The following is a 13652-nucleotide window of genomic DNA, read 5'->3' as shown; positions in this document are numbered from 1 at the left end:
ACGTAAACATGCTAAAAACCTCGAACTTTTCTTTGATATCATTCCCTTTGTTTTCACCAATATTCTAAGTATTGGCATTCACTCTTCGTCTCATTTCAGTCATGGAAAGTACAAACGTGACAAAGGGGAGTTTGGAAATGACGATCTCAAAATGATTGCTGTGAGTTCTTTCTCGCTGCTTATTTTCAGCTGAAGTTCCCTTGGCCGTTTGCAAGATAGCTCAGTGGTGAGAGCGCGAATTTACTCACCGGAGGGTCCGTGGTTCGAATCCGACATCTGCATCTTGACTCCTTATGTATAGGCTTGGGCAAGCTGATGGTATCCCAGCCCTCGTACTTCCTTCGGCTGACATGACAGCTAGGCACCGAAAGGGTGTTACAGCTGAACGATTTTGTTGTCATTACACTGCTCTCATTTTCAGGCTTCAGCCGGTCTATCAGTGGCAGCTTAGTCTTCAGCGTTTCATTCTGTGTTGATTACCCAAGTAGCCTGTATCTAGTTTAGTTGCCTAGCTATCTCTGGATGGCATAAAGCTAGGATGCGAAATCACCACCCAAACCTTATGTAGTTAAAGTATTTATCCTTGAATTCTTGATTCCACACATTCAGTTCTATCCAACTTGGCACTTTCAATTTTGGTTTGCCTCACCTGGGTTCTAAGACATTTTTCCCGAAAAACATCGCGATTGAGAGACTAAGTTTTCTTATTTGAGATATTTCCGTTTTCCAAGTCTACAAAACTGTATGACCATCCTGATAACCAGCGATTGTATTGCTGGTTGTATTGCTGATTACTGCGTTCCTCAAGAACATCTGTTCTACTTGATGAGGTATTAGGCACGCTATTTTCATATTCAGGTCCCAAAACGGTAGCCACGTCCTTTTAAAACTGTGGACTCTCGACCATAAGCTAGCACTACTGCTCATCAATCATTGGAGCTAATGCTTCGGTTACCGTACTGGTGGGTGCATGTGCTTCGTGTCTATTGAATTGTCACTTCCTATCTAAGCATCTTTCCTGACCGCTACGTTACTCTGGTCGATGAAGATCGCATCACAGCAGCTTTCTGACTCGACTATTAAGTCTCTGATCTTTGTCTACTCAGATAATTCTTTTGGGGAACGAGCTCTCTGAAGGGACCTGCGTGCAGGGCGAGCAGCGCGGCTTACATATTCCGGTAGTTTATGTTCTTCGTATAAGTTATCTGGGGTATCCGTGGAAATCACGTAGCTTGCGTGAGAAATGCGAACTCCGAGTTCTCAGTGAACTCTCGCTGTTTTTCAGAGCTGGTTTAATCAGCTGTTTTTTGTCATCAGTAAGCAGGAGGTAGTATTTCGGGTGGTTCGGTGGTTCTGTCTGATCCCAAGTGTCCGTATTTTGAGCAATGGGCCTACGAAAAGATACCTCCCAATAAAATATGAGTCTATACGATTGCCTGTAGCTCTGTGTAGCACAGTCTACCGCATGGGGATAGTGCACCTTCATGCACAGTTCCCCTCAACGCACATCTTTCTTTCTTGCCTTCACAGCTCAAAGTGCCTCGTCAGTCTTCGCCAAACTCAGACGTCCACTTGGTACAGCAAGCTGACACTAGTGCCATGAGTGTCCTGCCCCGACTACTACGCACAATGACCAATGGCAGCGGTCGGGAAAACACAGGAGTTGCCAACACAGCCGCATCTGGTCATGCTTTACTTACCGATGGTCGAGGTGGTGGTGACAATATCACCACTGGTGGTTGCATCGACAATAACAACCATCCCAACGTCGCGCCCGGACATAATATTACAGAAACGGACTCTTCATCATCTTCGTCCTCATTCATCTCAGCTCCTTCTTCCGGTTCCAACTCATCTTTCATATCATTCATCGCGCCTGGTCAGTTGGGTTCGGTGGCAGCTATGGCTGCTGCTGCGGCACTTAATTCTCCAGGCACAGCCTCATCAGTGGCGGCATCACGTGAAACTCCCGAATCGGCTGGTCTTGTGACACTAGCCACTGCTAGCACTATGCTCGAGAAGGAGTGGCTGGTCAGGACAGCATTCGCAACTGACAGTACGACCTCCACTACAAATAGCAGCAGCAGTGGCAACAGCGGGGATGGAACTTCAGCAGCCATTACTCAACCGACGATAGACCTCCCTCAGACAACCACTGAATTGGTCACTTTGACCGTGGACCACGGGGCTGATTCAAATCCAGGAGGTTCTCCTCCTATGCTTTTCAGAACACTTACGTCTACCTCCCCCCATTCACAACTTAACGGATCAACGCCTGTCACTAGAGCAGTGCTAAACGTTCAAGGTTAGTAGCTTTGAAATTGAACTTTTCAGAACACTGAATCAACCGCTCTACTGTCATCCTATTTGTTAACCCGGTTAGAGGAAACTGTGATTTAATGAAAATCTGCATGTTCTGGTATCATAGGTACTAGAATTTTGCCCCCTCAAAGTAGTACAAAGTGGGCCTACGAGGGACGGTCGCGTGTTAAATATGTTCGGATTGGGAGCTGCCACTCAATGGAGTCCGCAGTTATTTCACATTGGTGTAAACTTCGTTTTGTGATTTATTTTCTCTTCCCATAGGTCTGGCAGCATTGATACGAGAAACCCAAAAACAACGTTCTGCATCCAACACACCCGTTGAGCTGCCACAGAACTCCATACTTCCGGTGACCTCTGATACCGGCGTTTCACACTGTTCGGATGATACTCGAATCGTCTCCCCGAGCCACTTAGGGACCTCTTCGACGCCTACACTTCTCACCCTGGCGCCTGTTACACAATCTAGTGCGAATACCACGGCTGTGACGGGTGAGTCGACGGAAAACCCGGTGTTGTCTGCGGAGACCAACGCGGACTCCGTTTCGACGCAACCCACCGCCTTTATCTCGTTGCAACCAGCACCCGGATCTTTGCTGAGTTCATCCGATCTGCAGCAGTTAATGGCTAGCGGGGAATTTATGAACTCGGCTCGAGTAAGTCATAATTTCACAATGTATGCTATTTGTTGGTAATCGGCACACTACACAGGGATGGGGAATTATCATTGAATTCAACTGGTCACACCCTCCCTTAAGCTGTTTCTGGAGTAATTGCAGCTCACCATTACATGTATAGTTTTACCTATCGTCTGTATGTGTAGCATCGTTCCTTTCAAACATCCGCACTTCTTATCAGGCCTTTATTTGCTTTTTGCGAACAGCAGACCTTACTCGGCCAGTCGCCCGATGGGAGCACCCGGCAGCTTTACCTGCTGGTACCGAGTGATTATCCGGTGATAATGTCCCGGAATTCAACGAACCAAACCGGATCAAATGTGTCACCGTCGTCACCACTGATGGAAACCAACACCAGTGGGGCTCCCATTCTTGAAGCTATTTCCCCAGGCATCGAGCCTGAAGAGAACGGTAACCCATTGCCCAACCTGTTATCTTCCGTCCGGAGTCCCCAGCCGGTTACAATGGCCCTGCCACAATTAGCTGGTGCGGTTCTCGCACCCATGAGTTCTACATCGACTGCGCTGTCTACATTAATCGCCGGACTGGACGCTAGAAATCAAGCCCAACACGCGAGATATTCCAGCGCACAAACAGCAACCGTTCCTGCTTCCTCCACGTCCACATCACCGTCATCATGGTCAAACACAAATTCGATTGTTCAAACGACTGACTCGTCTCGTATTCGGCTACCTATCAATCTTCCAGGTCTTTCGCTCTCCGACCATAATATTATTTCTACCGACCAGTCCTCATACTCGAGTCTTGCTGGGAATCGTATAAGCACGCTTCTCGGGTCCGTCAAGTGTAAGTGCTCTGCAATTATCCTTGTTTATTTCTATTTTATTATTATATACTTTTTTCCATATAGGTTGAGAGAAATCAATATTTGTTAATGAAGCTTCGCCATATCACAAGGATACTGGGATATTCAGTCTTATACGGGGTCCAACCAACTCAATTTATGAGGTCAGCATTCAGGTCTAATAACCCATGTTTAAAAGTTGGTCACGTCTGACAACCAGCGGCATGACAGTATGGTTGTTTACGCAGATAGTGATTGCTCTGTCTTCTTTATTCTGGCTTGACCTACCTCAGTGGCTCGGGCCTAAATTACAGACAAGAAGGTTCGTGGATCGAAACCACCCTCGACATCTCGACTTCTGTATAGGCCTGGACAAGTTGGCGATATCTCAGTCCTCGTGTTTTCTTTGGGTGGCATGGGAGCTAGGCACCGAGGAGGTATTTCATCTGAACGGTTAACGATTCCTTCATTCGCCATATTTCCTAGGAATATGGAATCACTCTGGTTTGCGGGTTTGTAAAAAGTGAGTGATTTAAACATAGTAAAATGGCCAGATTTAGTACAGGCATATAATGCACGCCTTGCTACGGAACATCGATCTGTATGGTATTGCCTTTATCCATACGACATAAAAAGACACACTTAAGTCGGTATATAATCCGTTTTAGGATTCATCACATCCCTCCAAATTATCATCTTAGGTATACTAGAAACAGATTTTTTGCCGGCTACTCGATCTTTGGTCTTTTGGTACGTCTGTTGCTGCAGCGCGGTTTTCACGTTTAAGTGTTTTATGTAGCTGCACTCCTTATGACTTTGGGGATCTTTTGTATATCGGCCGATTACACCGATCTGGACCTAAAAAGTTCATGAGAAGGCATATCCTTCGTCAGTGGACTCATCCATGTTCAGCTTGACAAGTCCCCGTTTGGCAGTTGCCAGATCCACTGCCCGTGATGGCGTGTGCTTTAGATAATTGACAAAGATCAACGAGTAGAGCACAACAAGGACATCAATGCATGGGTCCTTTTTGGCACATTTCTCACACACTTACTGGTGATCGGATAATCTTATCTTCATGCATCGCCTTGGTGTTATCGATCACGTCTCTTTCAGCCTTCAGATTGACTGGTGTTCGTGCAGATCTTCATAATTAGGAGGTAAATTCAGGGTGCGGTGATAGTTGAATCCGTATGTAATAGGGTGACCATCGTTTGCTCATTGTGCATATCTGACAATTCAAGAAAGTGTCAAAAGCGAAACGTCGCCCAAATAAAAAACTACCAATTGTTTACCAAGCCCTTCTGAAACGATGACTTCTCGGTTGGTTCCAAACTTTTTCCAATTCACTTAAGTCAAGAAACGGTTTGTGTGCCAGAGATTAGGTGATACATAATCTTGCTTCTACTTTCTGGGGAGACGTAAGGGTTGTACTCACTATCTCAACAGTTGGACGTACCCAGGTTGTCAGAAGTTCATAGTTCCGGATCCGATGCACTTCATCATGCTCCGGGGTCATGGCCTTACGAGCTATAATGTGAACGAATGAAATTCTCCATTGTCTAAGTGTGGCTCGTAAAAAGTTGCATGACGCGCAGCGCACTCATACACACGGTTTACTGTAAAGAATAGATGTGCTGTATTCCTATGTATTGTGGCCGATGGTGTCCTCACCACAAATAATGTCACGCTCAACAACGTTCCCTTACCGACGTACACTTATGGACCAGTGATTCGGGCTTATGCTACTCCGAGTATTTTACACCGTTCAGCTTCATGTTTGCTCGTTTCAGTCTGTCATCTACCGTCAGGCCATCCGCTGTTTCAGCTCAGCAGGTCTAAGTACAACCAACTAGCAGGGCTGCTAGGTTTTCTAGCAATCTTGACAACGCTCAACTCAGTGGCTTTTACTTGGTACTCATCTAAACTAGTCGCGTTCACCCAAGATCACCAGGATTTTGGGTTGGCCGCTTTTATTGTCTACGTGATTAATGTTTTCATCATTCACTGCTGCTAGACTTAGTGGTATGCGTTGATGCAACATGTGATCGCACCTCTACATAACTTGGGCGTCAAAGGTTAGTTCTGTTTGTGCAGATAAAATGCAACAGCACATGATGCTGAGTGAACTCTTCGTCGATGCGATTCACATCAAGTGTTTGCAACTGCTTCACGAACTCGCGTTGGGTGGAATTTCGGTAAACTGTTCCTTTCAACCACATCTGCCAATATATCACTTCAGCTGATACCGTCCATAGTTTAATTTTCGTGAATCATTCGATGGGTTTTTATTCCCATCGCTCACATTCTACGTTGCAATATGATCAGCCTAGGTGGTAATTGTCCTCCTAAGCCTGCATCAAGCTATGTAGGCCATCACATCATAATGGTATGGGAGGAGAGAGAACAATGGGTGGCATGTTCGGATTTCCATTGGCGTCTTCATGCTCCTCTGTTAACAAGAGAAGAACACTTAGTTAAACAGCTACACCACGTATCCACCTTTAGCTTGTATCGAGTGTTTTCCAACCGGTAATCAGGTTAACCTGATAATGACCATTGGTAGTGCGTGCCAGAACCCTATCTTTTCGTCCTATAGCGTCAGGTCCCCCGCCAAGCCAATGCATCTCTGATCATACACCATGGATTCCCATCAAATCACACCAGGGTTGGAAGATGGCAATCTCCGCTGTATCGCATGTGATATGCTTTTGAGCGTGTGACTAGTTTGGCGTATCTACGTGCATAGTTCCGGAATAAATACGTGCACGTAAATGAGCTTGTCTCGCATGTGCCCAGTGGTAGAATATTTTGGCTTATTTTGACAGTAATGGACCTCGTGAATATGTTTGGGTTGCTGCAGTTTCTTGTGGCAAATAAATGGAGACTGCTAGTTGCAGAAAACAAGTAAGAACAAGAGAATAGAATGGGATGGATATAATAGTACCATGAGTTGTATGACATCGCCGTACGGACAAGTATCCCTTACCATTGATGTCGTGGGCCTCTGATACTGTAACATCGCAGACGAAATTTTCCAGTACAACTAAGATCCGCTGTATTGTTTCTCATGCCCTGCCATGCAATGTCTTCCAGTCGGAATCCGCCTCAGCAAACAGCGCGATGAGGCGGTCGACCACCTGGCATATGAGGTACATGATCAGACCAGCGTAGTTAATGCAGCCGTAACAATTCACCAAGCAGACAAACAGCTTTGCTCTCAGTGTTCATTAGTCGCGCTTCAGAGCTTTGAACCCGATGGCTCCACGATATATGTATAATGCTTCGAATCCACCGATGATTAAACCCAAGCACTTTGTTGTCTTAACGCATATTGACCAGGTTCACGGCTGTAAAGCAATACCTGGCATACCGTCACACTGCAAACTCTGTCTCTCACTGACTTATCGGCGTCACATTGACTGCAGAACTTCAGATCAGAGCGGGCCTAAGTGACTCTAGCATTCGATTCATCAGCATTTTTGACGTCTGACGTGATGCACTCACCCAGTCGTACCATAACAGTTTGCACTTTGAATGCTCAAGGCGAATGTGATACCGCATAACACTATTTGGATTGTTTTGTGGAATTTGCATCCGGTTGGAGTCCAAACCAACTACCGCGATATCGTCTGCGTACTCTAGATCCTTAAGGTCTTCCATGCGATTACTTCCATGCGAAGCAATCGTATTTCGGGGGTAGCAGGTTCGTTCATCACTTGAATCGTTTACAGCAGGGCGATAGCCTCTACAGGCAGGTGGTCTGAGGCATCTCTGAGTTTTTTACCACAGATGTCTCATAAGCGTTGCTGGTATCAAATGGCTTCAAGGAATGCACAATAAATTAACGAAAAAACGGATCTTTAGTTGTGTTATGGGTACTTTAGTTGTGGAAAACATTCAGATCCATCAACTGTGGCGGCTCGGTCATGTGTTACGCATGCCATCTACCGAGACGAGCACAGCTCTTCGTGCCTAATTCAGAATGGTGCACACTTATGACTTAGCATAAGAGTGAGAAAGAGATTATAAAGAGCTTAGGCATTATTGGTACGGTCTGCCTTCCGGGATGGGATCCCCTTTCCCACCAACTTCCTGCACTTTGCTGAAGACATTAGAAATGGTGGCTATTCGACGTCACTGGCGTTCCTGCTGTCGCTTTTTCTAAACTGTTTAGTTTAATGTTCGGAGATATAGGTACTTCAGAATGCTTGCGACTGACCAGCACCCTCATTCACACATCCTTTTGTCTTCTTTTGAATTTAAGGCTTTAAGTTTAATTAAATAGATTTTGTGATCGTGCAACAGTAAAGTATCGGTATCAATACTGATGATGGCGACTGCGTATTGTGAAGGGAAGAAAAAGAGCAGCACTATTGGCGTTGAACTCATGTGACTATTATCCGGAAACTTACACCTTCATGAGTACTCTTTCACTCTTAAACAGGCAAAAGAGAGCGAGTTAGGGAAGGGTGCTTCGCTTCCCCCTAAAAGACTGATTTAATTCTTGACCTGAATCGGAACAGCTTACATTTCACGTGCGGGTGGTTGTGCATCGACCGTTAAGGTGGATACCTCAGGTCAGTCAAATTGCTATCTGGAACAGTCCGCCTATTGAACCGAGAGCCAAGGCCAAAAGTAGAAGTGTGAGCTGTTTTCCTCCGTGATGGCTAACAGTTTGCTTAGACCGGCGTTGCGGGTATATTGAACTTTCAACCGTCCTCGTGTTTTCCATTCCTTGGGCTTTTCAGCCACTATCCCTCCTTAGTCCTAGGACTATGGGTCGGGTTGTTTTAGCAACCTTACTGATTGGTGCTATCGATCCGGTGGGATCGCCCCCACCTCGATCAGATATGTGGACCGTTACTGGGTCGTGGGGTTGTTTTGGGACGCGCACATTCAGTTGTGGACGTCGAACCAGTCTTCGTTCGGCTTACCGGTCTGTTTCGAGTTTTTAGGTGTCCGGACAGCAGCTGGTTTTGATATCTGTTTGACTATTGCAACTTGCAAGTGGTGGGTGTCGTAGCGATGAACGGTTTCCACTGTTTCTAAAGAGACAAACTACAAAACAGGCACCAACTGAAGCATAACCTGAGTCGATGCATACACAGTCACCTACAAATAGCTGCTATGTGATGAGTCTAGGGGCTCGGATGATGACAACCTGTATCCAGGTTAGTTTGCTACTCACATCTGTGTTGTATGTTTGCGCCTGCGACAAGCAGATGATGGTCAGCACAGAACTATGAGGCATTCATCGTTATCTATTCCGGCTTTCATAGTTGTCGATTAGTTTCCATTCGGCATTCAACTCACTAGCTGGAACAGTGATACTGTTGCACTTGGCCATCCGGAAAAGTCTGGAAATCCTCTGTAAAAGGTGTCTTTGGCACTACTATAGCTGTAGTTTATTGGGGCGTATGCGGAGGTAACGGGAACATTTTGGCCTTAGGGTCGTCGGCTGTGGGCTCCGACATTTGGATATTCACAGGGATCCAATCAAGCAGAGCTTCCTCAGCTCTCGTACTCAAAGCAGTACCCATACCACTAAGACCAAAGAGTGACGCTTCTGGATCATCGAGGGAGTCGAGCCATACTGGGTCGTGTGTAAGCACCACCTTAGCCGATTTTTGCATGCGCGCTTCGGCTATTCTCATACTGAATGAGCTGGTGTTACGTTCCATTTGTCCACATCGAATGAACTATGGCCGACGTATCTAGTCTCGAGTCTTTGGTCCAAAAGCTTGACCCATAAGACAGTGGAAGAAGGAGGGTTTTGTACCCCGACCCCAGTCTCTGACTCAATAGCCTGATTCTTGAGGCAATAGTGCTAAGGTTTTCTTGCAGGGTGTTGCCCGGAGCCAATGATTTGACTGCACCATGGTCAGCCTAGCCCAAAGGCGGAGGGAGTAGGACCTGATCGCATAGTTCCTAATGCTGCCACATGATACAGGTGCTTTTTGAATAACATTACTCTTTATTTCTAAAAGTATTTCAATGCACTGGCAGTCATTGTCAGTTGTTGGGAGGTCGGAGTGCGTGGCTTTTAGTGTCAGCCTTTTTGTAACTCATCACTGATGCTTCCCGGAAAATTGAGCTGCTGGTAGTCAAGAGGAAACCCCTTGCCGCCTTCATACTCTTGTTGTGCTAGCTTTGGACCACCTCAATACTATTAGTTGTAGAGTGGCGGACCGTTGCTCTCCTGCCTTCCGTGATGAACAAAGTTCGTCGATTTTGCCCGTGGGATCATTGTATATCCGAAGGCCGTGTCAGTGTAGCGGCCATTATTTGTGCGGTGTGAAGCTTATTGAAGATTGTGAGGTAATAGGGTGCTATTCCTCAGGAATTTTACGAACTTTATGTAAAAGCTTGCCACGCTACATTGCTCATTTTCCCGTAGGTACATCAGAACGTCTTGTGATGGTAAATCGCTCTTGGGAAAACTGAACGGCACTGTCGATAACTCTACCACCCATGAAAGGTCCGTTGTAGTTAGAAACAATCTACCGAGGCAAAATTTGCTCCACCATGCGTGTCGAACTTTGATAGCATCTCTATTTCCATCTCTTATTTGCCCTTGTTTTTGGGCGTTGAAAGTATGGGGTACATGATTTTGCTTACCCGATTAAGACCATCGTAATCGGTGCACAATAAATGTGGGTTGCAAATCAGTAGACCGTGTGCAGGGTTCTGTCTGTCCACAGTGGCGTTTTCTGACGTGTTCACAACAGGTTAGAAAACCTTCACGAAGGCAGTCGGCTTTTAAAAAAACAATCTTCAGTTCTATAATTCCGCCTTCGTTACATGTACAGTCAGCAAGGGTCTCATTGTGTGCTAGATTTGTGCCTCTCAATATTCGAACACTTCGAAGGGCGGTTCACTGCTGTTCAAAGCTTCTGAAGATTACTGACCCTTCAACAGGGAACAAATGATAGGTCGCGGATACGCTCAACTATACAGAACACCTCATTTATTACCGTTGGCGTTTAGGATTCGGTCGTACGACCTCTTGCACGCTATTTGTTTTGACTGGTATAATGAACACCGCGTTTGTCGAAATCACCGAGTTCGCGCGCTATCGGTAACTGAGCGACACGTGTGCAACACTGCGATGAATTCAGACTGGCTCCAACTTCCTCTTATCTGGATTCCGTTTGCGACCATTGGTATGCAGGAAGCATGGCCTAGGTTGTAGAATCTGTTCTATTTTTTCTCTGTTCTGTTTGCAATTCCACTCTATTACGGCTTCATAGCTGTTAAACGTGTTTCTTGACTTGATCGCTTCCTGTTTGGGAAAGCGCTTTAGCAGCGAAATGGATGGCTGTTTTTCTGACGTTTTTGTGTGTTCGACATCCCACTTTTTCTCTAATAAAGAGACATGTACGTACCTCAGTTCCTTTCCCCTAACACGGATTGGCTGTCATTGACTACGGTATTTCCCCAAGATGATAGTGTCAAATTGGTGGCGGTTCCATACATGACTTTGGCATCACCCGTGACTCCGTGCGATACAGAAATGCATATCTTCAATTTGTGTTATCATCGCCAGGGTTCTTGGAGCCTGTGGAATAATGGGATGAAAATACCGTTGTGATGCCTTCTGAGCTTCAGAAAGATCGCCGATCGATGTTGCTGGGCCAAAATGGCGCCAGCAACTAGAGAATGCATGTACAAGTCGTACCATGTCGTCATCTCCCCCAGTTTTGTTGGTAAACGTGCGTTGGGGTGACTGCCCAGAGTGTAATGTGTGCCGCTAGTGATGGCCACGAGCGGTAAGGGCCAGTTAGTTTGGCTGCAGGTCCTAATGTGACCTCTAGATAGCTTCTGGTCTATTCGTACCTGGGCGGAGAGAACTGTGCAAAGCACTCAAAGCACGTGATCAGGTCAGGTCGTAGGTTCATGTGTCGCGTGCGTTATTTTTCTGAAAACCATCTGGCCTACTTCAACCTCACCAGTCCATTGTTTCGACCGAGCAGCACTTTGGATACATTGATACGCAGATAGGTTTTCCGACATATGCTCGGAGTATCGAGGTTTCCAGGTCATATATTGTTATGAAGTGCACCTGCGCATGATAAGTAGACCGGTATAATGTCCAAACCATGGATACGTAAGTTGGCAAAATTCTGTGCTAATAGAAATTTATTTGACCAGAACGCTTGGGTTGCTTAAAATGAATTTATCAGCTATATGTACTGTTTCGTCTACAAGTGTCATGTTTGACTCCCATCCCAACCAATTTTTCATAGCGCTTAACGTTTTTCAACTGTACCATTGTCTATGGAATCCTGCAGTGGAGCTTTTGAGGCTATTGGATTGAGGCTGTTTGCATATCTACAGGGTTCGATCCAATATGAGTTATATCGTCCTCGTACAGCCTGGGACAACTGTATGCTCGTGCCAGTAACATTTGAAGAGTGGAAAATGGAACAAATTTCCTAGATTAACATGACTTGGTGATATAGATTAGCTCACAATACTAGGTTTTTAGGGGTGTTTTAAGCTGCACATGCATCAGACTGTTAGGTTTCGCCGATCGATACTTTTGACACTATCGAACTCCTTAGTTGGTCTTCCTGAAGTGCGGCTGCATCCTGACTTGTCTAGGCTTGGGCAAGCTGACAGTATCCCACCCCCGTGTCTCCTTCGGGTGGCATAGCAGATAGGTACCGAAAAGGTATTACAGCTGAACGATTATCCTATTTTCTGTCTACTAAGTCGTGGAGGTGATGATAATAACTGTTCTGAGTATTGACCATCGACCAATACTACTAATCCGTTGCGAAGGAACGAGATCTTAGCTCCCTGTGACGATTTGTGTAACCATCACCTGCTCATGCAGCATCCAGAGAGCCTTCCGCTAGATTAGTTTGATAAGCGATCTCCTGTGTCCATTTTGGACGTTGGAACAAGTGTAGCTGCTTGTTCCTTAAAGTTTGGACAACTCTGCCAGCATATGGTCAATTAGCATTGTCTTGCTCTCACACTTCTGATCCAACGACCCTGATTGATCACCCGAATCAACCTCTCTGGGTTTGAACACCCTACCAAGCATGAAATCGGCGAACATATATTCTTGTCACAGTGGCAGTTAAGAAACACTGTTTACTGACGTATTGTTTTCGGTGACGATAATGATGGTGGTGAGGGTCAGTAATTTTTCCATTACGCTAGCTCATGTGACTTCAGATTCAATTGAGAGCGCATCGGACCTACTCAAACAGTCCTTCGGCTTAGTGCGGCCACCCGACACGTCCACAAGATTCAAGTGCTCCAACATTTCCGCGCTGCGAAAAAATAACAGGTTCAACGGACTCAAACGGGCATATTTTCAATATTTTTTCATTTATTGATGGATTTCTTGACACACTTAGTGAGTGACAGGACGGTATCATCATTACTGATGGAAATAAATCCCCTTTCGGCTAGCTAGGTACAAAATCGGTTTTGGTCGGGACATACTTTCTGGCATGCCTGTTAAGACCAGCAACACTGATTGATGTCTGATTTCATGATGTGTACACGAAGGCACTGGGCATTATCACTGCCACCCACAGGCAGAATAATGACACTTCAACGGATGAACGCAGAGCTGACCGCCGTTCTGTTGCGTGATGTCATCGATATTACGTGGAATTACTGCCTACCGTACTACTCGTTGTTTCACTGTGTTTCGAGTCATTGCATTGCTGTCATCCTCCGTTCTACATCATCTATTTTAGCCGATCCTGATATGTACACTCCGAACGGACATCCCTATCCATCTGTTGTGGAAGATGTGAATAGATTCCGTTCCTACCCAGCCTATTCGCAGGCGACTTCAACGCATGAACGCCCTTGTTCAGCAT

At 45.8% G+C, this 13652-nt stretch overlaps 2 protein-coding genes across 2 annotated transcripts in view; one reads left to right on the top strand and one right to left on the bottom strand.

Moving 5' to 3' along the window:
* Positions 1-13652, top strand: part of T265_11018 (hypothetical protein) — a gene marked incomplete at both ends in the record, with an annotated part of 64852 nt that overhangs the window by 23174 nt on the left and 28026 nt on the right. The window contains 5 exons of the mRNA XM_009177555.1: positions 100-160; positions 1531-2305; positions 2587-2978; positions 3206-3806; positions 13527-13582. Coding sequence (XP_009175819.1) covers positions 100-160; positions 1531-2305; positions 2587-2978; positions 3206-3806; positions 13527-13582 — 1885 coding nt within the window. The remainder of the gene's footprint in view (positions 1-99; positions 161-1530; positions 2306-2586; positions 2979-3205; positions 3807-13526; positions 13583-13652) is intronic.
* T265_11019 (hypothetical protein) overlaps positions 12980-13652 on the bottom strand; it is a gene marked incomplete at both ends in the record, with an annotated part of 18703 nt that continues 18030 nt past the window's right edge. The window contains one exon of the mRNA XM_009177556.1: positions 12980-13091. Within this exon, the coding sequence (XP_009175820.1) occupies positions 12980-13091 (112 nt within the window). The remainder of the gene's footprint in view (positions 13092-13652) is intronic.

Source organism: Opisthorchis viverrini (genome assembly GCF_000715545.1).
Source record: "Opisthorchis viverrini unplaced genomic scaffold scaffold232, whole genome shotgun sequence".
NCBI lineage: Eukaryota > Metazoa > Platyhelminthes > Trematoda > Opisthorchiida > Opisthorchiidae > Opisthorchis > Opisthorchis viverrini.
The sequence above is the reverse complement of the archived record's forward strand: the minus strand, read 5'-3'. Positions and strand labels throughout refer to the sequence as shown.